Source organism: Curcuma longa, unplaced genomic scaffold (genome assembly GCF_044706935.1).
Source record: "Curcuma longa cultivar G26 ecotype Majalengka, Jawa Barat unplaced genomic scaffold, ITB_CL_G26_1.1 utg2798_np1212_758248_RagTag, whole genome shotgun sequence".
NCBI classification, from domain to species: Eukaryota; Viridiplantae; Streptophyta; class Magnoliopsida; order Zingiberales; family Zingiberaceae; genus Curcuma; species Curcuma longa.
Window position 1 is genome coordinate 84089 of NW_027435600.1, and position 24851 is coordinate 108939.

At 41.4% G+C, this 24851-nt stretch overlaps 4 protein-coding genes and 1 pseudogene across 5 annotated transcripts; 3 read left to right on the plus strand and 2 right to left on the minus strand.

Moving 5' to 3' along the window:
- Nucleotides 1-1113: 1113 nt before the first annotated feature.
- LOC141820206 (large ribosomal subunit protein uL3c) lies at nucleotides 1114-5838 on the plus strand. The gene is made up of 2 exons (XM_074707487.1): nucleotides 1114-1699; nucleotides 5397-5838. Exons 1-2 carry the CDS (start codon nucleotides 1135-1137, stop codon nucleotides 5684-5686), a joined length of 855 nt encoding a protein of 284 aa, XP_074563588.1. The 5' UTR covers nucleotides 1114-1134; the 3' UTR covers nucleotides 5687-5838.
- Nucleotides 5839-6394: 556 nt separating this feature from the next.
- On the minus strand, nucleotides 6395-8919 carry LOC141820140 (TPR repeat-containing thioredoxin TTL1-like; annotated as a pseudogene).
- Nucleotides 8920-9568: 649 nt separating this feature from the next.
- On the minus strand, nucleotides 9569-12432 carry LOC141820222 (cation/H(+) antiporter 19-like). The gene is made up of 3 exons (XM_074707508.1): nucleotides 12238-12432; nucleotides 10832-11830; nucleotides 9569-10746 (listed from the first exon to the last, which is right to left on the minus strand). The coding sequence occupies exons 1-3, from the start codon at nucleotides 12430-12432 to the stop codon at nucleotides 9628-9630; spliced, it is 2313 nt and encodes a 770-aa protein (XP_074563609.1). The 3' UTR covers nucleotides 9569-9627.
- Nucleotides 12433-14423: 1991 nt separating this feature from the next.
- Nucleotides 14424-19234, plus strand: LOC141820208 (shaggy-related protein kinase alpha-like). 2 transcript variants are annotated; one of them, XM_074707490.1, is made up of 13 exons: nucleotides 14424-14590; nucleotides 15953-16101; nucleotides 16178-16270; nucleotides 16408-16467; nucleotides 16596-16868; nucleotides 17091-17165; nucleotides 17689-17745; nucleotides 17829-17969; nucleotides 18053-18103; nucleotides 18186-18281; nucleotides 18512-18595; nucleotides 18702-18804; nucleotides 18895-19234. In XM_074707490.1, exons 2-13 carry the CDS (start codon nucleotides 15994-15996, stop codon nucleotides 18975-18977), a joined length of 1224 nt encoding a protein of 407 aa, XP_074563591.1. In that variant the 5' UTR covers nucleotides 14424-14590; nucleotides 15953-15993; the 3' UTR covers nucleotides 18978-19234. The 2 variants fall into 2 exon arrangements, with proteins under 2 accessions (XP_074563591.1, XP_074563592.1); XM_074707491.1 differs by having other exon boundaries at nucleotides 14428-14590; nucleotides 15972-16101.
- A 1741-nt stretch (nucleotides 19235-20975) lies between these two features.
- LOC141820209 (polygalacturonase At1g48100-like) lies at nucleotides 20976-22791 on the plus strand. The gene is made up of 6 exons (XM_074707492.1): nucleotides 20976-21380; nucleotides 21456-21623; nucleotides 21695-21739; nucleotides 21828-22035; nucleotides 22108-22189; nucleotides 22281-22791. Exons 1-6 carry the CDS (start codon nucleotides 20976-20978, stop codon nucleotides 22789-22791), a joined length of 1419 nt encoding a protein of 472 aa, XP_074563593.1.
- Nucleotides 22792-24851: the final 2060 nt, after the last annotated feature.

The window sequence follows — 24851 nt, forward strand, 5'->3', positions numbered from 1 at the left end:
TATGATCTTGAATCAGGTGAAAAGTCTTCTTACTGTTCATGCAGAGACAGAGACGCCAGTTACTGCTGTTTCTATCAGAAGAATTCCAAGGTTTCTACCTTTTACCATTAAGCTTTTACTAGGAAGCAGCCGTATGGCTGCTGTTAAAGCTAAAGGCAGAAGTAAGACTCTCCTGCTTGCAAAAGGAGTGAAATGGGAGGAGAAAACAAAGAATCCACAGAACCTCTGAATTGATGGCTCCATTGTTATGTAAAGACGATGAAAACTCAAATAGTGTTGTTGTCGACATTGACAAATAGCATAAAAAACAGGCTAACAGAGATAAACTAACCTTCCAGCAGACTGATGCTGCAGCAACTGTGCTCGATCGCTCGGTTAACCAAAGAAATAGAAGATGGAGAAGTCATTGGTATCATCACCCTTGAGGATATTTTTGAGGGACTGCTTCAGGAATATAAATCCTAACATACCAACGATATTAGTTTCTATGTTTCTCTTGTCACCAGTTGAATCTTGCACATAATAACAGTGGCTGTTGAGTTGTGATGGTTTTGTTGTTCTTAATACTGTTCAATAAGAACAGAGGATGGAATGTTTCATGCGGGAGGAGATAGTTTCAACGAATGATGTTTTATCTTCTTAAATCTGCATTTCTGAAGTCTACACAGATTAAAAGTAATTAAAATATTTTAATTTAACAAAAATTGTAAACAAAAATGTTTGTTTGAGGCAAGATTTTTGATTAAAATACTTGATGACATATTACCTCACTAATGTGAAAGATCAGGATGTCTTTGTTCCTGTGGCATTAATAAAGCATAGTCAAGAAATTTTGACTAAATTACTGGTACGAAGTCGAGATAATATTCTCATCTGTCATAGTTAATTATAATTTATCAATTTATCTTTTTATATATGATCATAGGACCGCCACTGATCGTGTGAGATGGTTAGGATGATCGGATTTTATTTTTATTTTTTTGTAAAAGTGGTATATTATGTTTTTTTATAATTTTCCAGTAGGGGCAGAAACTGTTTAAATGAATGATTTAGGTCCTTTGTGTAAATTGCCTCTAAGGCTTGATATCGCTGGATAAGAAGATAAGAAAATCGAACGCCCTCGTCGAAGCAACAATGGCGCTGTCGGTGACGTGCAGCGGCGTCCGCTGCTCTTCCTTCGCCTCCGCTCGCACCGAGAAACCTGTATCCTCTCTTCTACCCAGTCCTGCCCTCCTCTCCTCCCGCTCCCCCTTCCCCTCCTTTCTCCGCCCTCTTTCCACCGGAAACCTCCCCCACCGCGGCCCTCGAGGAGTGACGGTCATGAGCATGGAGGCAGGCATCGGCGTCATGGGAACAAAGCTCGGCATGATGACCTACTTCGAACCTGATGGTACTGTCGTCCCCGTAACCGTCGTCGGCTTCCGCGAGGGCAACATCGTCACTCAGGTGAAGACCGCTGCAACCGACGGGTACGATGCCGTACAGGTGGCGTACCGCCGCGTCCGCGACCGGAAGCTCACTAAGCCCGAGCTGGGCCACCTTGAGAAGGCCGGCGCCATCCCTATGCGCCACCTCCAGGAGTTCCGCCTTCAGTCCGTCGATGGATTCGAGCCTGGCCAGAGGCTCGTCATCGAGGATATATTCAAGGAGGGAGACCTCGTGGATGTCTCCGGCAACTCGATCGGCAAGGGTTTCCAAGGTATCGTGATTCCAACCTGTCTAACTGACCATTTTTGTTCTCATTCGCGTTGGACTTCATTTTCATTTGATCTGATGGCACTTACTCTCCCAATCACTTCAATTCGTTGCGTATGTCAATTGCGCCAACATAATTTTGTAGTTTTAACCAGAGAGAAGGCTTCTAGAAGAAAAACAAGAAAATATCAGATATGGTTATGATTTGTTTTTTTTTTTTTCTTTTTTTGAGAAAAGATTGAATTCTGTGAGTTGTTGGTGGTTTTCTAGAAAAGGAAGCATATTTCGGCCTGATGATATCAGTTGAGAGATTACAGCCCATAGGCAGCTTCTTGCCAAAAGATGATCATAAGTGAAAAAACCAACCTTCTACACTCTAAGATGCAATCCAAATGGATCAAGGAGCCTCAAATCAGAAGTCAACAAGGGTGTGCATCTGGAGAACCTGAGAAGTGTTACTACACTCAAGATCAGATTCAGGTCTAGAGGTAAGGAAGTCATTCTAAGGATTCTTGCAATATATGGCTGAGAGTTGGACTGGTCTTTAGGCCTATTTCCATGAAGGGATAAATTGAAGGATGGATTGGGAGTTAGAGATAAGTTGAAGGATGGAGGCTTGAATGTATTGAAGTAAAGTTAGAAATCTTCTAATTCAAAAATTAAATTAATATTAAATAAATGGACAAGTTAAATAAGTAAGCAATAGAATTAGCCTTTTGAATGAGTCATTATGGGATTGCTTGGGCTAATAAATGAATAAGTATATCCTATATGGCTATGGGATCCATCATCAACATATTTCTTATAATCAAGATTAAGTAATGCAATTCTTCGCTTCGTATCAACATATGTTTCTTTCATGCACACTATAGAACCCTCATTCTAGTGGATAATGGTAGAAAATAAAACAAAATCAACAAAAGATGATCTTTAAACATAAAAGTGATTGTAAATGGATATGTATTCGTAAATTCCTTAACATAATGGTTATAAACAAAGCTTTCAATTGCTAAAAGACAAATTCAAATTTCTAATGTTTTTTGTTTATTTTGTTTATGTGGTTATCTAAGTCTCTAGGGTAGTGTGTTAATGATATGTTGAATGTTCCTTTAAGGTGGTGAATTATCATAGACTCTTTTAGGAGGTTTGATTAAAAGATCATTGGTATTAGGATATAAGTATTTGAATTATGTAAGAATTACAATGGTTATGTGATTAGTGTCATGTTGAATGCTTTCCAAAGGGAATGGTTTTTTGGGATGCTCTTTTGGGATTAAGCACAAGCCAAGGTTCAAAATCGCGAGCTGTGCTAGTGTTTCGGTCTTTGACTGGAATGATATTGTTTTAGTATCGTACCAATATGCCAATGTATGGTGTCAGTGGTAAATTGGAGGTGGAAAGAGGAAAGAGATAAGAAGAACAAGATAAGATAACTATATAGTTAAGTGTAATGTTTGATTTCCATATGAAATACTACAATTTTGACATTATCTTGTATGGAGATAAACTACAAAACTAAAAAATAGCAACATTATTTAGCATGTCAAGGAGTATTGAGGGTTGGCATGCAATGATACTCGTCGACGTGATTGACATGACACAAGAGACATTATCTCAATGCTTAGTATCGAGTTTCAAGAATTTGTCAGAACGATATGTTTTGCCTGACATGATATGCGATTTCAAGCCATGATACATGGGTTAATAAAAGGTCTTTGCTTTCAAGAGAAGAATCACTAAGTGATTAGTATCATGAATGTTTTTCAAAGAGAATAGTATATTAGGGTGGTCTTTTGCGATTAAGTACAAGGGTTAATTAAAGACCCTTTGCTTTCAAGAGAAGAATCACTAAGTGAGGTAGAGACTATCTCTTGTAGTGTGAAGATTAGTTCACGACGAGGACAAATTAAGTCATCAATTGGCTTTCTGAAAGTCATATCTTTGGGTTCTCCCAGGAGATGGATGACTCCAAGAAGGTGAAGCTTCAAGTGTTGACTTTTAAAGTTCTTGGGTTAACATTATTGCTAGATCGTTTCTTTCTTTTTTAGGATGTGTTAATGTTAGGGCATAAGGGGCTTCCTTCATTACTTGCAGTATAGGTTTAGATTTTTAAGAATATTATGTGATTTTCTTTCCTTTATATTTCAAAGTAAATGTATTTTCCTTTCCATCATTTGTTATAAAGAGATCATACAACCACTATCTACTAAGGATGATATAGACAATGTTCAAAGGGAGAAATTCATGTTTAATCAGTAATGGATATGACTTAGACATCTTTTTGTGATGCACAATGATTTTAGTCTACCAATACATTTGGTAAAGATTCAGTTGAGGTTTGGTGTGAGTTGGATCCTAATAAAGGACTTCATGGAAATAATATCCATGCATTTCCCAAATATGTATGAAAATTTTACATGTTTTGTCAACAAATGAGATGTATAAATGAGAAATATTAGTGTCATTTCATGTGTCATCTGATATGGATGAAATTAGGTATCATACTGTGATAAGTCAGTGTCTATGTCATCTTCTTGATTTCTATTTCATCTTCTTCTTTGTTTGATATTTCAATCTAAATTCTAAAGAACAAATATCTTTCTTCCATTCCTTTCTATTAAGCAATTTAAGTTGTTCAAGTTAGTGCTTCTATATCTAGACTCAGTTTGCATTTTTATTTTAGAACCTTTGCCACCTGTATATATCTTACATCTCTCACAATTATGGTGGTATTCTCTCATCATATTAGTCTATGATTTTTGACAAATGATGACAATTATATAGGAAAATAACATTACTATACTATGTAGAAAATATCTTTTTTGTTTTTTTTATAAATTGATTGATAAATTAAATAAAAATATTTTTAAAAATAAACAATACGATTGCAGAGGGATCATGTGTCACAGTCAATGAAGGAGGCTTTTTCTTATAATTTTGCAATTCACCATGTACCAAATCCAAATACTGGATCCTAGTTGGACTTGCAATGGTACTTGGACTAGATCTTACCCTATAGATCCTTATTCTTTTGAAGTTGTGAAAAGCCAAAAATTAGGCTAATCTGTGATTTTCCGAGCTATAAGGGCTAAATAAAATACAGATCTGTTTAAAATCAGATATAGATTTGTTCTCCACACCAATCAAATAGATCGAGCAAAATTTGACTATAATGGAAAGGGTCGGGGTAATAATCAAAAGGAAATGATGACCATAGAGTTCCTAGTGGCTTATAAATTGTTTACATCAACAACAGATTCCAATTATTAGGGATCCGTTTGTCATATACTGTTAATGTAGAAGGAAAAACTTGTTCTTTTCCTTTCTTAATTATTAATGTTACTATTATCAACTATTTTGAGGAGAGGAAAAATTTATTGATTGGTAGAATTGATGTTAATACAGATTGGGAAACTAATTTTTCCAATGTTTTATGAAAAATGTAAATTGTTGATCTTCCATGCAAATCCACATCACGTATTATTCACGCATATATGGGCTTCAATCTATGTATCTTTTTCTTGCTTGAACTAGTGACTTGGTCAACTAAAAGAGTATGTTTCAACCATCTTCATGCTGCAACCAAATGCTGAGTAAAATCTTCATCTAATTTGAACATTGGTCATGTTTGAAGAAAGCAAACAATCAACTGCAAGGACCTCTGAGTTGAACATGAACATTCAGCATCTTCTCTTTTTCAGGTGGAATCAAAAGGCACAACTTCCGTCGTGGGCCAATGACCCATGGCTCCAAAAGTCACAGAGCCTTGGGTTCAATTGGTGCTGGTACTACTCCCGGTCGTGTATACAAGGGAAAGAAGATGCCTGGTCGAATGGGAGGAACCAAAACCAAGATCAGAAAACTGAAGGTCGTCAAAATTGACAGTGAACTGCGTGCGGTCATGATTAAAGGAGCTGTTCCTGGTAAGCCCGGCAATCTTCTTCGAATAACACCTGCCAAGATCGTAGGGCTAAATATACCCAAAAGTTAGCACTTATTATCTTGTCGATGCAATCTTCATTATTATTTTCTTTGTTGAGAGCTGGGTGGCTAATGCTCGATTTCTGTGGTTCATGTTCAATTTCTTTGTATGAATTTTGTTCAACTTTTATTAGTCTTCTATGGTCTTGGTTCTTACTTTCATGTACGCTGATGATCCGGTAGGAGTTATACTCCATTTTTGCCGTGCAACTTCTGTGTTCTAAACATGGTTTCACACAATTAATATGGTTTACACTCTCGCTCTCATGTTGCCTGTAGTACGCCCACTGCTCGATAGATGTATTGTCTGACTACGAGGATGCTTAGACACTAATATTTCAAGTAAATACTTAATATTTATATCGATTACATATAAATAAAGTTTATACTTGTCTCAGATATTCGATCTATACTATACTCATATTTAGTCCAACTAACATAACAAATTAAGTTCTACAACAATAAACAAAAAAAATCAAGAACCAGTATAGGGGAAAAGAGAAGAGTTTGATTTGCCATATATGCACATACACAACAAAGATCTGTAATGGGGAAAAACAACATAGCTTCTAAGTTACTTCTCTATAGTTATGTTTATTTGCAGGCACCGTTAGTTATATCGATACTAATCTTTACATTCTCCTCTGACTTTGTGAGCTGAATTGACTTCATCAGTTGCACTTGGTTCTCTCTGTACATGTTAGCTGATTTGAGTTCATCACCTGACAAAGGATGCTAGCAAGGTCTCAAGCTGTGCCTGGTCGAGCCCATCCATGTCCCTGACCATGGATCCGTCCTTGTAGATCGTAAACACCGGCACAGAGCAACCATAGTCCCTCAAGGTTGGGTGCTCACCGATCTCCAACTGCAAACACTTTGCAGTTTAATTCAATAGGAAACGTTCGACGACAAACTTGATTGTCGATGACACCAAGTAATAATTCACCTTGAGAAAGTTAACACTAGGATATTTCTTGGACATTCTCTCCATGAAAGGAATTGTTTGCCATGGGAGCTCACTTAGTTTGTTGAAAGATAAGGAAACGCATACCCCTGAAAATTAGTCAACACAAATGTAACAACTAAAAGAAAAGGCAAAACTTTTATTTTGAATGATGGGAGAAACTCACCTGGTGCAGTAATGAGCTGTTTGAATTGATCTTTGCTTGTGACATTGATAAAATTGTTGGCAAATTTATTATAATCTTCGCCTTTGGGTTTCTTGAGCTGCTGTTGTGCCTCGATCAAGGCCTTGCCCACCTCTTCATCTCCTGGAAGCTGTTGAACCAAAGCTTCATAATCTTGTACCGATGCTTCCCATCTCTCAAGCTATGAAAACACAAACACGAAGACCCACCTCAAAACCATGCATTAGTTCTCCATTTCCAAACATGCAATGGACAAGCTGAGCTAGAGCACCTTGGCATTGCAGTCAGCTCTTCTAAGACGAGCTTTGGCATAGGAAGGGCGCATGATCAGAGCTGCATTGCAGTCTTCGATGGCCTTCTCCCACTGGCCAAGCTTCACTCGGCACGCCGCCCGGTTACAGAGTAGAATTGCATTCTGGGGGTCATGATCAAGGCCTTCGCTGTAGGCCACAGAAGCTTCTTTAAACTTCGATGCCTTGAAGAGATCGTTGCCTGCCGAACGAGCAGACGCTACTGCCCTCGTCTTGCGTGCTATGGCGTTGACTTCCCTGCTGCCCGGGTCGAGCTGAGCAGCTTTCTGGGCTAACGTAACCGCCTCGTCGAACCTTATATCCAAGAACCGACGAAATGTCTATTTAGTTCATGAGAACTCAGATAACCCGATCACTTAGCCCTTACCTGCCAGCAGCCATTTGAACTTGTGCTCTCACTGACAGCAGGTAAGCGGTTCTGGAAGGACCAAAGAACTTGGCAGAGGCATCGATGTCAAACTTGACCGCAGAATCTAGCGTGCTCTCTGCTTCTTCCGGCTTGCCGAGTGCAAGCAGAGCCTCCACGTTGGCACCCAAGATCTAGAGAACAAAGCCAGAGGGATCTAGTTTTGGAATCTTCTGATTCAATCATGTGATATCATGGAGCAGAGGATTGAGAGACCTGCGGATCTGCGTCAGCACCAGAAGCCACAGCCGCTTGCGCTTCATTCAGCAACGAGTGCCAGTCTCTTTTCTTGCGCGCTTCTACGCTCTTGGAAAGATGGCCTTGCAGTCGATAAGCTTGCGCCATGTCCTGGGAGGTTCGCCTCTTTTTTTGCCAATTTGAAGTGATGGATCGCCTTCTCGGCTTCCCCTAATCTGCGGCCAACTTTCCAGAAGGGATTTAGTTGGAATTGGCAAGTGTGGTTGTTGATGAGGAATTTAGTCGAGTACCTTAGGTACAATGTGGCCAAACGGCGGTGCGCCCTGCCATAGGACGGGTCTATTCTCACAGCCTCCCTGCACTCCGCAACGGCCTCGAGGAGCAGCCCCATGGCCATGAGCGCCGCCGCCTTGTTGCTCCAGTACGATGCCTTGTGAGGGTCCATCACGATGGCGCGGTCGTATAGCGCCACTGCCTCCGCATACCTCCCGTTATTGTACTCCTCGTTGCCCATCTCCTTCAGCTCCTCCGGTTCCAGCCTCTTGGACAGAGCGCGACAGAGCACCTCGGGCGGCGGAGCCTCCTCCTCCTCCTCCTCCTCCTTGTTGTTGCGTGGAAGGGCCACGGAGCTGGCGTTGGGCCGGGGCCTATCCCTAGTAGCCTCCTTCTCCCCGTCCTTCTCCTTAGCCGTCTTCGGCAAATAGTCGAGGACGTTGCGGTTGGGCGCGATGGCGCCGGGGGCGCGTATGTTGCCGAGGTTGCCGAAGACCATGACGTTGCCGGAGGAGGCGCGGACGAGGGTGCTGCTTCCCTTGCTCCGCTGATGGTCGTGGATCAAGCTGTCGAGTTCCCCAGACAAGCCCAGTGGGCCAATTTTGCCGCCGCCCTGCGCCTGGCGGCCGGAGGCTTTGACGTAGCCACCACCGGAGGCGGCAGCCTTGGGCATGGAAGGAGCCGGCGTGGCACGGACATTGGGTGCGTTGGTCGACTTCAACAGGGATTCTTCGTAGAACGTGGAGCGGCGCCGCTTGGGGTCGACCGGGGAGACCCTGGTGCTCTGAGGGGCCGACGGCGACTGCAGGGGGCTCAAATTCGGGGCCTCCGTCCCACGGCGGAAGAAGCTGTTATAGAGGACGGAAAGGCCGCATCCGAAGACCTTCTTCCCGTGCTCCTCCTCCATCACAATAACATCAACAACAATGGCGGTGCAGAGCTCCAACAATATGGTATTGAACCATCGACGGTAACGCTGGAGTCTCAGCGAGTTTCACGACGAGGGAGGAGGCGGAGAATGCCTCAGGTTGACCTGAGCTGCATTGCATGGAGGAAGCTGGAAGATCGTTAGAGAAGAAGAGATCAGAAAGGAAAGAGGAAGGAGATGAGTTGCGTCACGTTGGGGTGTGTGGGAGAGCGGAGGAAGCGGGCGCGGGAGAGATTTGGTTCTCTGTTAAATGGTGGCATGAAATCTTTTAATGGAATTATTTCGTAATATATGTAATTATCGCTATTTCGGGTGGGACAAAGTTATGAACTAGAGGATCCGCAAGTTAAGTGATGCGGATCTTTTGGGAGGATCGATTCGGTTCCACGAAAATTTTTCATCGACCATCAAGATAAATCAAAAAGTGCACACGCCTGACAGCCCCACCGCTTCTTCGAATTCGTATTAAAGGGCTTTCTTTTTGAGTGAAAGGAGAGACAAAGGAAAGTATTGAAAGTATTGAAAATATGTATTCAAGGTTCTATTAATTAAGGTTTTTTATACATCTGTATAATATAGACTATATATACTTAAAGTGATTACCTAATATAACTAAGAAGATAATAACTATCAAATAATTAATACCATGTTAACCACTAATTATTATACACTCTACTTATCACAATCCTACACCAGAGTCGAAGCTGCGACCTTGGAACCGTATCGTTGCATTACTAGCACCGACGTAATGGTTGAGAACTCTGGCAAGGCTAGGTAGCCACCTACAGGGCCGAGCTCCGGGCAGTCGCTCTTCTCCGCCAGCGGAACCGCCGAAGAAGAGCGGCCCACGAGGAACAGGTCGAACCGCCCAAGGCGCTTGATGGCCGCTATAATCCCGGCACTGTCGGCCGCCTCCGCTTCCTCGAACCTGACCGACCGCTCCGCCTCTGTGGAGGACTCCAAGCTGGCCCTGAACTTGGCTATGCACGCCTCGTCTTGCTTGATGTCGTCTGGATTTGCAGCCGCGGAAAAGAAGCGGAGGACGGTAAGGGCGATCCCCGGGTGCTCCGCCATGCGCGCGCCGTAGGCGAGTGCCTCACGGTCATCGGCGCCACCAAAGAAGAGGACCGCGGCAGCATAGGAGATCTCGCTGGAGGCGACCTGAGTGGTGCCACCGAGGCCTCGATCCACGAGGACGGCAACGGAGCAGGGGGCATGCTGGAGGACGCGCTGGTTGACGAGGCGGAAGGCGTGGCCAATGGACTCGAGCCCACCGTCCATCTGCTGCACCTTGTGGAAGGGCAGGATGATGAGAGCGGCGCGCTTCTGCTGAGCGCTGGCAACGATGTCTTCGTGGATGGTTTCGAGGTCGGAAATGGCCGTGAGGGGACGAACGGTGACGGAGCTAAGCTGGCGGTAGGTCTCGAAGGCGACCACCAGCTGGTCGGAGTTACCGCTGGCGTTGTTCCAGAAGGGGAGACCATTTCGGCGGACCTTGTGGACCATGGAGATTGAGGAGGAGCGCTCGGAGAGCTCCATGAGGTGCATGGCGTATACGGTCAGGCGGCGGCGGCCAGTGCCGCGGGAGGACTCCACCACGCTGATGATGGTAGGAATATTGCGGCTGCTGTGGAAGCAGGCGAGCATACGGAACTCGCTGTCCAGGTCGCCCCTCTCCACCATCCGGTGCTTGTATGGAGGGGCTCGCCGAGCCGGCTTGTAGATGCTCACAACGATAGGGGTGGTGATGAAGGTGGTGAACAGCGCCATTAGCACCATGATGGCGAACGTCTCGTCATTCAGCACCTGTTCGATGAAATGACTGTGAGAACAAGGATTTGAACATATCGAAACAGAGTATTAATTCGTCTATAGGGTTTTTGAATCAAACCTTGCGATCTCTGCCGATGTTGAGGACGATGAGTTCGACAAGGCCTTTAGTGTTCATGAGGAAGCCGAGTGTAACGGCTTCTCGGATGGGAACCTTCGCAATGAGGGAGGCGACAATGGTGCCGACGATCTTGCCGATGCAGGCGTTGGTGATGACGAGGGCGCAGAGAGCCCAGGAACGCGCGCCGCTGATACTGGCGACGTTGGTCTTGAGGCCGCTGGAGACGAAATAGAGTGGAAGGAAGAGGCTGGATACGAGATCCTCGATCTTCTCGATTAGGACACCGGCGAAAGGCCCGTCTTTGGGCACGACCACGCCGATCACGAAGGCCCCGAAGAGGGCATGGATGCCGATCGCGTCGGTGGTGAATCCGGCCGCGAGGACGATGACGAGGGTGGCGCAGATGTAGGACTCTTTTATGCTTCCCCTGTCGTGGGAACGGCGGGTCATCCAGGCGAGAACCGGCCGGACGAAGATGGCTGCGACGGCTACAAAGGCCATTCCGGCAAGCAGAACCCAAAGGGTCACGATTGGGGAGCCAGAGTCGGAGAGGGCGATGGCGAGGGCGAGGAGGATCCAGGCCGCGACGTCGTTGAAGGCAGCAGCGGACATGGCCATGCGGCCGAGGTCGGTGGTGAGGAGCTTGAGCTCCGCCAGGATGCGGGCAAGGACGGGGAAAGCGGTGATGGAGAGGGCGACACCCATGAAGACGAGGAAAGGACCATAGCGGGCTCCCTTGGCGATAGTAGAGTGGAACACGACGGAGGTGCCGACGCCGAGTAAGAACGGGAGGGTAATTCCAGCGATGGCGATGCAGAGGGCGCCCTTTCCGGTGCGGCGGATGGTTCGGAGGTCGAGCTCGAGGCCGACGAGGAAGAGGAAGAAGATAAGGCCGATGTTGGCGAGCGTGTCGAGCACCGTCAAGCTCCGCTTGGGGAAAACATTGTCCATGAACCTCGAGCTGCGGCCCAAAGCCGACGGCCCAAGTAAGATTCCACCCTGCATCGGCATCCAAAGTCAAATTCTACTATATTATTGAATTAATTAATTAATTAATTAATTAATTAATTTGGAGCATCTTCACCCTTTTCCTTGCTGTTTCCAAATCTCTAAACATGTGACTTGACTTGTAAAGCAATAATGAAGGTTACGCCGTTGAAAGTTCGCAGTCAATGCGAACAAGCCACTTCATTTTATTCGTTCTTTTATTATTTTTTCATTTCGAATTATTCATTTTTAAGTATGGCAATTCACAGTGATACACGTGCTAATGCATTAGCTTACCGGACGATATATTTATTCATGAACATCTTTAAACGCATGAGTAAACTATGATTGTTAAGCAAACAGCTATTGAAAACTAAAATATCAGTTTGAGAGGTGTAATTCATGGGATCGCGACGTACGATGATCTCGGCGATGACGCGAGGCTGGCGGAGGGGGCGGAGGAGGAAGGCGAGGCTGCGAGTGACGACGACCACCAGGCAGATCTGCAGGATGATGAGCGGCAGCGCGTGGCGGAGGGGATTATCGCCGTCCCACGACCCATTCGAGGTCACCGGTGGCGACTCCGGGCACCCGGTACTGCTCGTCGTCGCCATGCTCCCGCGCCCTCTTTTTTTCTCTCAGGAGTTCGATCGAACACCTCGCGAGCAGTCGACGACCCGGCTTCGTGGGTCTTCTCAGTTTGCGATTTGTATTAGTATGTGCATGGTCATATTTAATTAAGAAATTTCTCATATTATATGTGGAACGCATCTGGTCATCGCCAAGTTTGAAATCTCATGCTGATTTTTAATTTAAAAAATGTTATAAATTTCTTGTGCCCTGAAGTCAGCCATTGACAAAGATTGTTTTGCGTAGTCAATCAAAGCAAAAGTTCATCAAAATCAATAACATATTACTATATAGAATTTAAACCATTAATTAGAAATTAAATAGAACTCTGTCCTGATAAAAATAATAATAATTAGTAATATCAGAGATCCACTCATTAACTTGTTCCTCGAGTGTGGTTCCTTCCTGCAATGGACTTGTTTCTCATTAAGATGTATATATATATATATCAATTATTTAATTTGTATATTTTGGATCCTCACTAGAAGCAAATACATTGTTGAGAAGATAAATAATTATTAATAGTATAAGTGAGTAAAAAACTTAACCTCATACTATATATAAATATCTAACCCTATGTGAGTAGAATGTTAGTTAAGAAAGCTTCAAATCCAGTGATAAAATTTGATGTTACTGTTGAGATCGCTTCTCAGACACGTCACTAGTCATGCAACACTAGAGTTGACCGTGTGAGGATGAGGAAGAAGACAATGAGCTCGGGGGCCTGCAAGCAATAACACCGTGAGAAAGAAGGTCAGGGTTACCCTGGCTCGATTACTCTGACACTCAAGTCAATCATGGGGAGAAAGAAGAAGAAATTGGAAAGAAGAAGCGGGTTGAAGATGGTGAGCTTGCGTACCTGTATGTGCACAGAAAGAGAATTATAGGAGAGGTCATACCGGCTTGTCTTGTTCTTAATTAAAAAGAATATCCGTACGGTGAGATTTTGTTAGAGAAGATGTCTTATCAATGCGTGGAAAATATCTTATTCTGATCATTATGATGTGGAAAATGTTCTCTCATTGTCATAATAACATCATGTCGCATCATTAAGCATGATAACAGAGGCAAATTGTCATGTCTCATAACTTCTTGACGACGATGTGACTGACTGAGAAAGATAGAAAGGGGAGTCAGTCTGTTGTTGGATAAAACCTCAGTAGAAAAGTGGATCGAGCATGGCCAAGTGGAGTTCGAGTACTTAATTGAGAGTTCAAGTGATTAATTGAGAGTCCGAGTGCTTGATCAATGTCTCAACAAGTCGAAAGCTAGGGCTCTCGCTCTTAGTCCGTTGTTCGGGCAGGGTTGCGTGAGCTGAGTTAGAACCTAAGGTGGGAGTCAAGCTCTTGAGTGGACAGAGTGAGTGATCGAGTAGGATTTGCATTGTTGAGTCAGAGTGGGTGGGGTCAAGTCAACATGATCAAGTCAACTTCCCGTCTGATGTGTCTTAATCTTGGACTCATCTTTATGGGTCTTGTCATAACACCCATAACATTTGATCTTCCTAAAAGCCCGTGCTATTCCCTTGCATTCCAGAAAGAGGAAGGATGATTAATCAGAGATGTGCTAACGAAAGCTATTGTGCCAAAAAAATCCAACGTACTTTAAGTAGAGAGGCAAATTGGAAAAAAGAATAAAAGATGGAAAGATAAAAAATTGAAGTTGAGATCTTTTATATCTTAAGATAAGATATTAATCTCTTGGATGATAATTATTTTCTAACCAGTTTTTTAATGACTAATAAATTTAATTTTTTTACGACCATTATAAATTAAATTAAGAAAATGATATATATATATATATATATATATTCTCCTCTTTTCCTTTCCGTTCATGTAAATAAAGAATTAATAATTTTATTCTTACGACGACGAAATTGTGAAAAATGGAAAAGGAAGAAAATGAAAACATGATTCTAGGGGCTTAACTGAAAAAAACTGAAAAAATGGAGGAGAAAAATGCGCGTGAGAAAAAGTAAAATGAAAGTCCGATCTCGCGTTCACACCGTTCTCTCCTCCAACCCTAGGAGGAGGCTGGAGAAGGATATCCACGGGGATCGATGAATCAATTGATCACATTCTGTTAGCCGAATGTATTCTTCGTTGTTTTTTGTTTGATAATTTGTGATCTAAGATCGGTCTGGTGAGCGTTTCTCCTGAATGTTTTTTTGTTTTGCATCTCTTGGGTCATTTGAGATGTTTGTGCATCTTCTTCTACAGATCTGTTTTTTTTGGTCCATCTGATTGAAATTCCTTGGTACCTCGTGCGTTGCTTGCTCTTGGTCTGTGTGTATGTAGATCTGTAATTAATTGGAGTTCTAGTGCTGGAGGAAAGGGATCTTGTTTATAGGATGTGCTTTAAAAGTCTTTCTTTCTGATATCTCGTCAATTATGAGAATTCAAAGCTCAAATGTCATTTTAGTTCACTTTTATTTTTCTTCGGAGCCTGGGTTTGTGAATTTTGGATTTGAGCGCCTTTTACTTCAGAATTTAATGCTTGTTTTCAAAATCTTGCTGATGGTAATTTTTTGTTCTCTTTGCTTCGTGTTTTACATTAATATATGTGTTGTCCCAGAGCAATATGGCGCTGGTATTGAATGTTGAATATCTTATAGCTTATATTTGTCTATATAATCATTTATTTGCACGGGATTGGCATCGTTACCTATTTAATTTTCTCAAAGCTGAAATCAGTTAGTCTCATCTGTGCTGGATGATTATTTCTAGGCATATTGATTTTCTTCAGGTTGTCTTTTGAGTACTCCACATTGGACCTAGTTGGCCGATTGGAATAATCTTTCAATCATTCATCTGTATTCCATATATGGCAGGATTTTTTATTTGCAATGCAATCAGTTTGGTTTGCAATCATTTTCCTGTATAAATGTAGATGGAGGCTAGTTTGGCAACTATTAATAGTGATTATACTGTCGTAGTTGCTAAAATTTGTTAAAGTTGTTTTGATACTAGCTTGTTTGCCACCATATCTTGTTTCTAGGGTTATTTTTCACCAATGGGATTGTCACAAGGGAAGTTTTGAATACGTATCCTCTCTTGCTAATAATTATTGCTGAAAGTTCACAATGGTTAGCTTGATAAAAAAATTAAGAACATAAATTTTAACGTCTACTATTTATTACTCAGTACCTGTAAAAACTTGTATATAAAATAGATCGAAGAAAGCTCTACATATTTTATCCTCAGTGCTGGCTTCATGTTTCTAGTATCAGTTTTATTTGATTTTGATGTAGGGGTAATACTGATTCCTTGGTATTTTTTGTCTTCATATGTAAATATTCTGTATAATGTACATTTGGGGAGTGAAGGTTCTTTTACTAATTGAGTTTATGCCTATTCACATGCTTGTATATTGAACTTATTTTAGGTGCTTGGTTGATTGCACAATTTTTGAGCATTGCATGAATTCACGTAGTTTTTTTCTTGAAATAACACTTCTAGTCCAGCATGTTGATACTATCCTTTTCTATCTGGCATTTGCTTTTAGGATCTTTACTTTTATGTAGAATTGAGTAAATTGAAGGCTGGATGGCTTCAATGGCACCCACATCAGGGCTAAAAAATGCTAGTGGTAGTAGTATTTCCATGGATAAGTTACCAGATGAAATGAATGATATGCACATAAGAGATGACAAAGTGAGTAACATTATATAAACTATAAGTATTTGAAAGTTTGATTTGTATATTTGATCTTCATTTTATTTTAATTTAGGATGTGGAGGCTACTGTAATTGATGGAAATGAGACAGAGACAGGTCATATAATTGTGACAACCATAGGTGGCAGAAATGGCCAGCCAAAACAGGTACATTCTTTATTTGCAAGCATTAATCCGTAGTATGGGTATAATAACTAATAAGTTTGACAATCAGGTCAAATATTTTTTCCTGCAGTTCTCCATTTATTCTGATTTTATCTGTTACTAACACTGAATGCCAACAGACTATAAGTTACATGGCTGAGCGGGCAGTGGGTCATGGATCATTTGGAGTTGTATTCCAGGTAATGTCAGCATAACACTTAAATGCTACTTAGTTGCTTTAGAATGATGATCTTTCAAACTACTTGCAGTTTTGCATATCTATCCTTGCTCCATTGATATTTTCCCATTACATTTCTCCGGTTGTTAGGCCAAGTGTCTGGAGACAGGTGAAACAGTAGCTATAAAAAAGGTTCTTCAAGACAAAAGATATAAGAACCGTGAATTGCAAACAATGCGGCTTCTTGATCATCCTAATGTTGTGTGCTTGAAGCACTGTTTCTTTTCGACAACTGACAAAGAAGAACTTTATCTTAACTTGGTTCTTGAGTATGTGCCTGAGACTGTTCATCGAGTAATCAAGCATTATAACAAAATGAACCAGCGCATGCCATTGATATATGTGAAGCTCTACATGTATCAGGTAACCCTAAACTTGTGTAACTCCTTTCCATGCTTCATTTACCAGAAAAACTTGTCCTTTTAAGGTAACTATTTTGGCATTGGCTGTTGGCCAATTTGTTTGATGCGTATGTTGCGCCCAGATAGTGGCCAATATACAGTACCTAATTATTTATGACTGTTGGAAGAACAAATTGAAATAACTTCTAAAAACATGAATCCAATTATTTCTTTCCTATTGCAGATTTGTAGAGCATTGGCCTATATACACGGTAGCATTGGAGTTTGCCACAGGGACATCAAACCACAAAATCTTCTGGTATATTGTCCACATTTTTTTTATGGATAAATTGTTCCTGTTTGCTAAGATCTGCTTGCTTGATACTTTGTGAAGAGAATATGCATAAGAGACATTTTTTTTTTTAGAAAATAAAGGTGGACCATGTAATCAAGAGACAAAAGATGTCAAATCCATGTGATCATAAAATGTTCAATAGCTTTCAGATATAGTAGGTTTGCTTTGATGTCTATATTTATGTGGATCACTTCATGGCTGATAATGGGTATACGTTGATTCATATTTGTTTGACATGCTGTGTCTATGCATGCCATATGTATATGGATATATCAATCACTTATGGCATATGTAATCCACTAATGAGTTTGCTGTATTGGCTTTTAATTGAAATAAAGATTCACATGTTATATGAAATATTCATCGATTGTAATCCCTTGTAACATTATGCATATCACTATATGTGGATGTTATGTATGTTCGTCTGTATGGCTACAGTATGCCATATGCTATCGATCCTAAAAATTACTAACACTACGTGTAACAGGTAAACCCACATTCACACCAGCTGAAAATATGTGACTTTGGAAGTGCCAAAGTTCTGGTACATATTCATCTCTTGTTGTGGGCTATAGAAGGCTTTCTTTAGTAGCTTTGTCTGAATTTTGAAATTTGTTTGCTTATCAGGTCAAAGGGGAACCAAATATATCATACATATGTTCTAGATACTATCGAGCTCCTGAACTTATTTTTGGTGCCACTGAGTATACAACGGCTATTGACATCTGGTCTGCTGGCTGTGTTCTTGCTGAACTTCTCTTAGGACAGGTATAATGCTTAGTTATACTCTGTTTTTTTTTCTGAAAGAAAAATTCATCCATGCTGACAATTTCCTTTGGAGTCATCAACAGCCTCTCTTTCCTGGAGACAGTGGAGTTGATCAACTCGTAGAAATTATTAAGGTACCTTGTTCATTTTTCCTACGTCTGATTTCTTTCCATTTTTAATGTCATCTGTTTTAGTCAATTGTTTCCCATGGTCCAGATTTTGGGTACCCCGACAAGAGAAGAAATTAAATGCATGAATCCCAATTACAATGAGTTCAAATTCCCCCAGATCAAAGCTCACCCATGGCATAAGGTATATCCATCAAGGCTTCATTTGGTTTTCAACATCAACAAGCTGCTGTCTTTAGTCCCAACTATTCAGGATTGCTTGCATAGATCTTAATCCTCCACTGATTTCTATACAAGATTATGTCACTTGTAATTAAGGTTCTATTGTGCTTCTTTCTCAAAGTTGAGCATATCCTGTTTTCATATAACTGCTCCACGTGCAGTTTCAGTAATATCTTTATCTCATTTTGTCAGATTTTCCATAAGAGAATGCCACCTGAAGCTGTAGATCTTGTATCTAGGCTACTTCAGTATTCGCCAAATTTGAGGAGTACTGCTGTGAGTATATTGTAGAATCTCTTTTATGTAGTTTATCCAAGGCTGTATACCTAACTGCATCTCAAATGAAAAGAAACGGACACCATATTAATTGTCTTTCGTGCAGTTGGAAGCATTGATTCATCCATTCTTTGATGAACTTCGAGATCCAAATGCTCGTCTACCAAATGGCCGATGCTTACCTCCTCTCTTTAATTTCAAGCCTCATGGTAAGTCTGAATAACTGGAACGCTTATCATTACAAATTATTAATCCTGTTGTAAAATCATATTGTTTTGGCACTGCGTGATGATAAACAGAACTGAAGGGAGTCCCAACGGGAATTATAGGAAAGTTGGTTCCAGAGCATGCACGAAAGCAATGTCCCTCTTTAGCACAGTGATCTGCCTCATCATGTCATTGCAAATAGTTGATGTATGTTTATGAGGTAAAATTTGGGGAAAAACTTTCCTCTTATTATTAAGTTTGTTGGCACGTGTAACCCCTCGAATCTATATTTCTTCGTTGATGTTATTACTATTATCGTCTCTCTGCAGCCCCTTGTAACAACCTCTCTGTGTCAAAACTGCAGACCGCTTTTATGAAACGTCTTATTCATGCAGATTGATTGTGTTATATACCATATTATCACGCTTAACATATTTGTTTTGCAGAAATAGCCATTCTATGAACTGTTACTGAATAATTATTTCTGCCTTTAATTACAAAAGAATCCGAAATGCAATTTTTGCAGAATTGAGTTATTCATTGTGTTAAATTTAGAAAAACTTACTTTGGCAAGTTGAAGTTCTTGTTCGGCGTTCTTATTCTTACTCTGTCAATATTGCTTTTAAAAGAGAAACTATTCTACTTATCAAACAACCTTTTAGTTTCTCTACTGGTTCAACAAGTTGAATCAGATCGATTCAAAGATGTTGGGTAACTCGGTCTGTGACCACTTGGGTTTGGTTAATTTTTATCATCCAAATTACAATCCTTAAAATTCCAATTTTTCTAAGCATTTTTTTTTTTTGGCAACTAGGAGTTGGTGATTCCAATTTGCCTGCAGTCTTCTGACACGTACGCCTGGCATTAGAATATTTCTTAGGCCCCTATTGCTTATGCCGCCATCAACAAATCAAATCCAAATCAGTGGGTCGATTCCAAATCCTAAAACTAGCAGGCACTACTCTCCACTGCTACCTCCAAATCCCACACCTCCCTCACTCCCAAGTAAGCTTCTGCTTCTCCCTCTTCCTTTTACATTTGGCCTTTTGATGCATGTATATGCTGTCCCTTTCCCTGTCCTCCACTCGTACCTCCTTTTCCCAAACTTGCTCTCGTGAACCAAACACCAAATCGTGAGACCCAACATAAGTTTCTGAAACCTTTCAGCCCCCGTGACACACCTAGACAAACCGAGCATACCATGAAATGCTCTGTCTTAATCAATGTCTCCTCCAGCAAATTTCCACTAACAACATAAAGATATCTTATTATAGTCATCAGAACACTGATTCAAACTGTATAAAGACATCTTATTACAGTCATCAGAACAATGATTCTAACTGTATAAGTGAAATCAGATTGGAGAAGTGACTGCACATGTGCCATTTTATTAGACAGTGTTTACAGTAGAGTTCAACAGTTAGACTCGATCAGTTATGGCAGGAGGACTCTACCACACGTGAATGTTAATCTCTGTGGTTTCCTGCTGCAATCTTTTTCTGCTCAAGTTTTTCCTGGCCACGAGAAGAGACTAAAATACATAGCAGCATCACGGGGTTCTCTGCATGAGCATGCTTAATTTATACCTCTAGTTTCTCTGCTATACAACTTTTATTAATTCTTCTTTAATTGCGCTCATCTTTCGTAGGAACTTTGTCTCTTCCATACCAGTTTTGCCCATTTCCAAGTCTTTTGACTATTGGTCCAAATCAACCAAAGCATATCAATGTTTTTTGATAGAAAAATCTCTGATAAATGCCTTCAATGCAAACAAGAGTTCTTACTGTTTAACATTTTCAAGGTTAATTCTGTAACTTGTCGCAGAGCTCTAGAACATTCTTTTGAATATAATTCATGCATGGATTACTAGTTTCGAGACATAATTCCAGTTCCATTTAAATCCTAACTCACAGAGCTGGCCGACCCTAATTTTTGTTTCTTTGCCTGGATGCCCTGCGAGAACTGTTTCAGAAAAAAATGAAAGATATGGCGGTTCCTAAGATTCATGTGATGAAATATTTTTGTTTAAAAAGTAAAAAAAGACGATGCTTCATTCAATGAGAGAGCAGCACATCACTTGCAGTCACCATAAATAACGCTGCACCTGTGAATTTGTGATTGCCAATTCAAACCTCTCAGAGCTTCTGTATCTTTCCTTGAGATTTTCTGCACAATGCCAAATGGCCACCCATTACTATACGCCTCCATTACCACTCTTGCACTTCTTCTACTCAGCCTTGAGAAATGTGAACCAAGGTATCACTACCACAAGCACCACAGCAGCGGCTCCAAGTTCAACTCCGGTAACCAAATCTCCCTGCCGCCGGCAAGTGCCCCAGCAGAGCCACCGTCTATGAGCAAGGATAGAAATAGCACTGTGTCGGAACACCAAGTGTTTGATGTGCGATCCTACGGGGCGATCGGCAATGGCTCGAGCAACGATGCCCAAGCCTTTCGGGCTGCCTGGAAGGCCGCGTGCATGGCAGACTCAAGCGTGCTCCTCGTGCCGTCAGACGGTGTCTTCATGGTCACATCCACTATTTTCTCGGGTCCATGCAGACCAGGCCTTGTGCTTCAAGTAAGCTACCTGGTTTCACCAACTACTTGTTTTCAATTGAATTATAAGTATTAAATCGTTGGTCGGAGAATGTAGATAGACGGAGTTGTTATGCCTCCGGACGGACCATCCAATTGGCCAGCGGCCGACAGCAAGAAGCAATGGCTGGTTTTCTACAGAGTCAATAACATGACTCTCCAAGGAGGCGGCACCATCGATGGAAACGGCGAGGATTGGTGGAATCTCCCCTGCAAGCCTCACCGAGTATCCATCTTTTTTACTTCATTTCAATTTCATTATGGTACAATCTTAATTACCTTAGTCAAGAATTGTAGGGGCCTCATGGAAGCACACTACCGGGGCCTTGCGACAGCCCTGCGGTGAGAGAAATATTGACTAACAAACTAACACTTGTCCTTCTTCCTTATCGATCATCCATATCATTAACCTTTTACGTATCTTTTCTAGCTAATCAGGTTTTTCATGAGCTACAATGTGACGGTAGGAAGGCTCCGCGTCAGGAACAGCCCGCAATTTCACATCAAGTTCGACGGTTGCGAAGGGGTGCACATCGAGGGCTTGTCGATAAGCTCGCCCTCCTTCAGTCCAAACACCGATGGCATCCACATAGAGAATACCAAGTCTGTGGCCATCTATGATTCCACCATAAGCAATGGTATAAACCTAATACCATCTTATAATTAAGCAATGTTATGTGCATGCGTATGATATGATGATGCTAGTGCAGGCGATGATTGCATCTCGATTGGACCGGGCTGCTCCAACGTGGACATAGCCAACGTGACATGTGGGCCGAGCCATGGCATAAGGTTAATTAAAAAGAATAATTATATATGAAGAGTTTAAAGAAAGAAATAATAGAAATAATAATAGGAATTAATTGGGTGCATGCATATGCAGCATCGGGAGCCTGGGCGTGCACAACTCGCAGGCGTGCGTGACGAACGTGACGGTGCGGAACGCGAGGATCCGGAACTCCGACAACGGGCTGCGGATCAAGACGTGGCAGGGCGGGATGGGGTCGGTGTCGGGCATCACCTTCGAGGACATCGCGATGGAGAACGTGCGGAACTGCATCATCGTGGACCAATACTACTGCCTGAGCAAGCAGTGCCTGAACCAGACGTCGGCGGTGTGGGTGACGGACGTGGCCTACAGCAACATCAAGGGCACGTACGACGTGCGGAGCGCGCCGGTGCACTTCGCCTGCAGCGACACGGTGGCGTGCACCAACATCACGATGTCGGAGGTGGAGCTGCTGCCGCACGAGGGGGAGATGGTGGACGATCCCTTCTGTTGGAACGCCTACGGGGTGTTGGAGACGCTCACCATTCCGCCCATTTATTGCTTGCAGGAAGGCCAGCCGCAGCCGCTGGCTCTGCAGGATAACCCGGCAATGGGATGCAGCTAGCTAGCTAGCTAACGACCAACCCTCTTGACTGACTCTCTTGACTCTTGAGATACGAGAGCCCTTGTCATTAATTAATTAAGTAAAGAATAGTGGACTGGAAAAGACAAACAAAAATGCTGGATCATCGTATTCATCGTTACAGGTTCCTAGTTGCTCATGAATTTTTGAAGCATGCATGCAACGATACTATTTACAAATCACTTTAATAAGTCATGCCATCATGATCAGATACAAAAGAAATTAACGCCTTCAATAGACGGAAGGATATATGATCTCTTATAATAACAACATTCATCCTAGCTATTGTCCTAAATCAACGAACAAGAATTTTATGGAAGAATCCAATGGAAAAGGCAAACAGCTAGCTAGCGAGGAAAAAAATGGAATCGCTGCGACCGCTGAGGGCGCTCTTTGCTTGTTGCTTGCTGCTTGCTGCCAAGGCAACACAACCTTGCTGGATATAATCGATTTGAAGAATTGCATTATCAAAAAAAAAAAAGTAGACTTAAAAGTACTAATTAATCAATCTGTTGATCGATTAATTAATTCTAAACTACCATTTAAGCCGCTCAAAATCAAATGAAAAGATTCTTTTTTTCGTTTCAACTTTTAAAATTCTATTGGATCGACTGTCAGGCGTATTTGGATAATTTTGATCTACTTGATATCTCACTCAATCAATTAATATATTCATCAAAATCAAAACCCAACTGTCTGGAACTGATGCGATGGTAGAGGAGGTGAATTGTTTCTTTTCGCGTCGACTTTGAGAATGCAACATAAAACCTTGACACAAGAAATGAATGATACAACACAATAGATTTACTTAGTTCACAATTTCCCAAAACTGTTATATCCAAAGCCTAAACTGAGTATTCTACCACTACAAACAATCTTTCTTCTTGTCAGACTAAATCTAGAGGTGAAGAAACCTCTTACATAAGTATTACCGCAATAACAAAAAGCTGAAGCAAGGAGAATACAACAGAGTTTACTTGAAGAAATGGGCTTCTCCTTTTTCAAAAGTTTGCACCAAGATTAGATATTGATCTCAAGAAATCTTAGCAAGAATCAACATGAAAATGTTTAGCTTGAGTGTGTATCGCTCAAATCAAGGGTGTTTGCCTTCTTATATGAATGCTCAACTTGAACAGATCAGCTGGATTTTCTTCAGACATCAGTCAACTAATTTAGTCTTTGACAATTAATGTATCTATTGAACCGTCTCTGAACATTTTGACACCCATTTGATTTTGTCGATAATTTAAATGGCAATCGACTATTACTTCCCTTCAATAGAATGATTTCAATTAATCGAGTGTAATAGTCAAACTAGTTTCATCTTGTTCACTTCAATAATAACATCAATCGACTAATTCCAACAATCAATCGACTAATACAAGTCGGTCAAGTTGGATAATCGATCTAGAAACTTTCTGTTCACTGCTTGATCAAAATCAATGACTGATATTTATAATCAATCGACTGATATCGATTAGTCAAGTTGGTTAGTCGATCTAAAATTTTTCTATTCAATTCATGATTGACATCAATTGACTGATACCTATGATCAATCGACTAATATCGATCAGTCAAGTTGGTCAATCAATTGAAAAACATTATGATTCTTTTACCATTTGATCAATCGATTGATATACTTGATTGTTGTCAACCCTTCAACATGATTTAGAACAGAAAACTCTTTTTTGTTTCAAGAGTATCAGTTGATTAATACACTTGTATCAGTCGACTATTGACCTATTTTCAACCATTTTAATAGTTGAGTTCGTCTAGATCCTCGACTCTTGTTTACCTCATCGTGCTAAAGAATCATGTTCTCTAGACTTTCGTTTCTGGAAACTCCATGTCTCCTATAATCTTCATTCACCCTATATCCAATCTCTTGATCTCAATCAATCGAGTGTAATAGTTGAACTATTTTCATCTTGTTCACTTCAATAATAACATCAATCGAGTGATACAAGTCAGTCGAGTTGGATAATCAATCTAGAAATTTTCTATTCACTAATTGATCAAAATCAATTGATTGATATTTATAA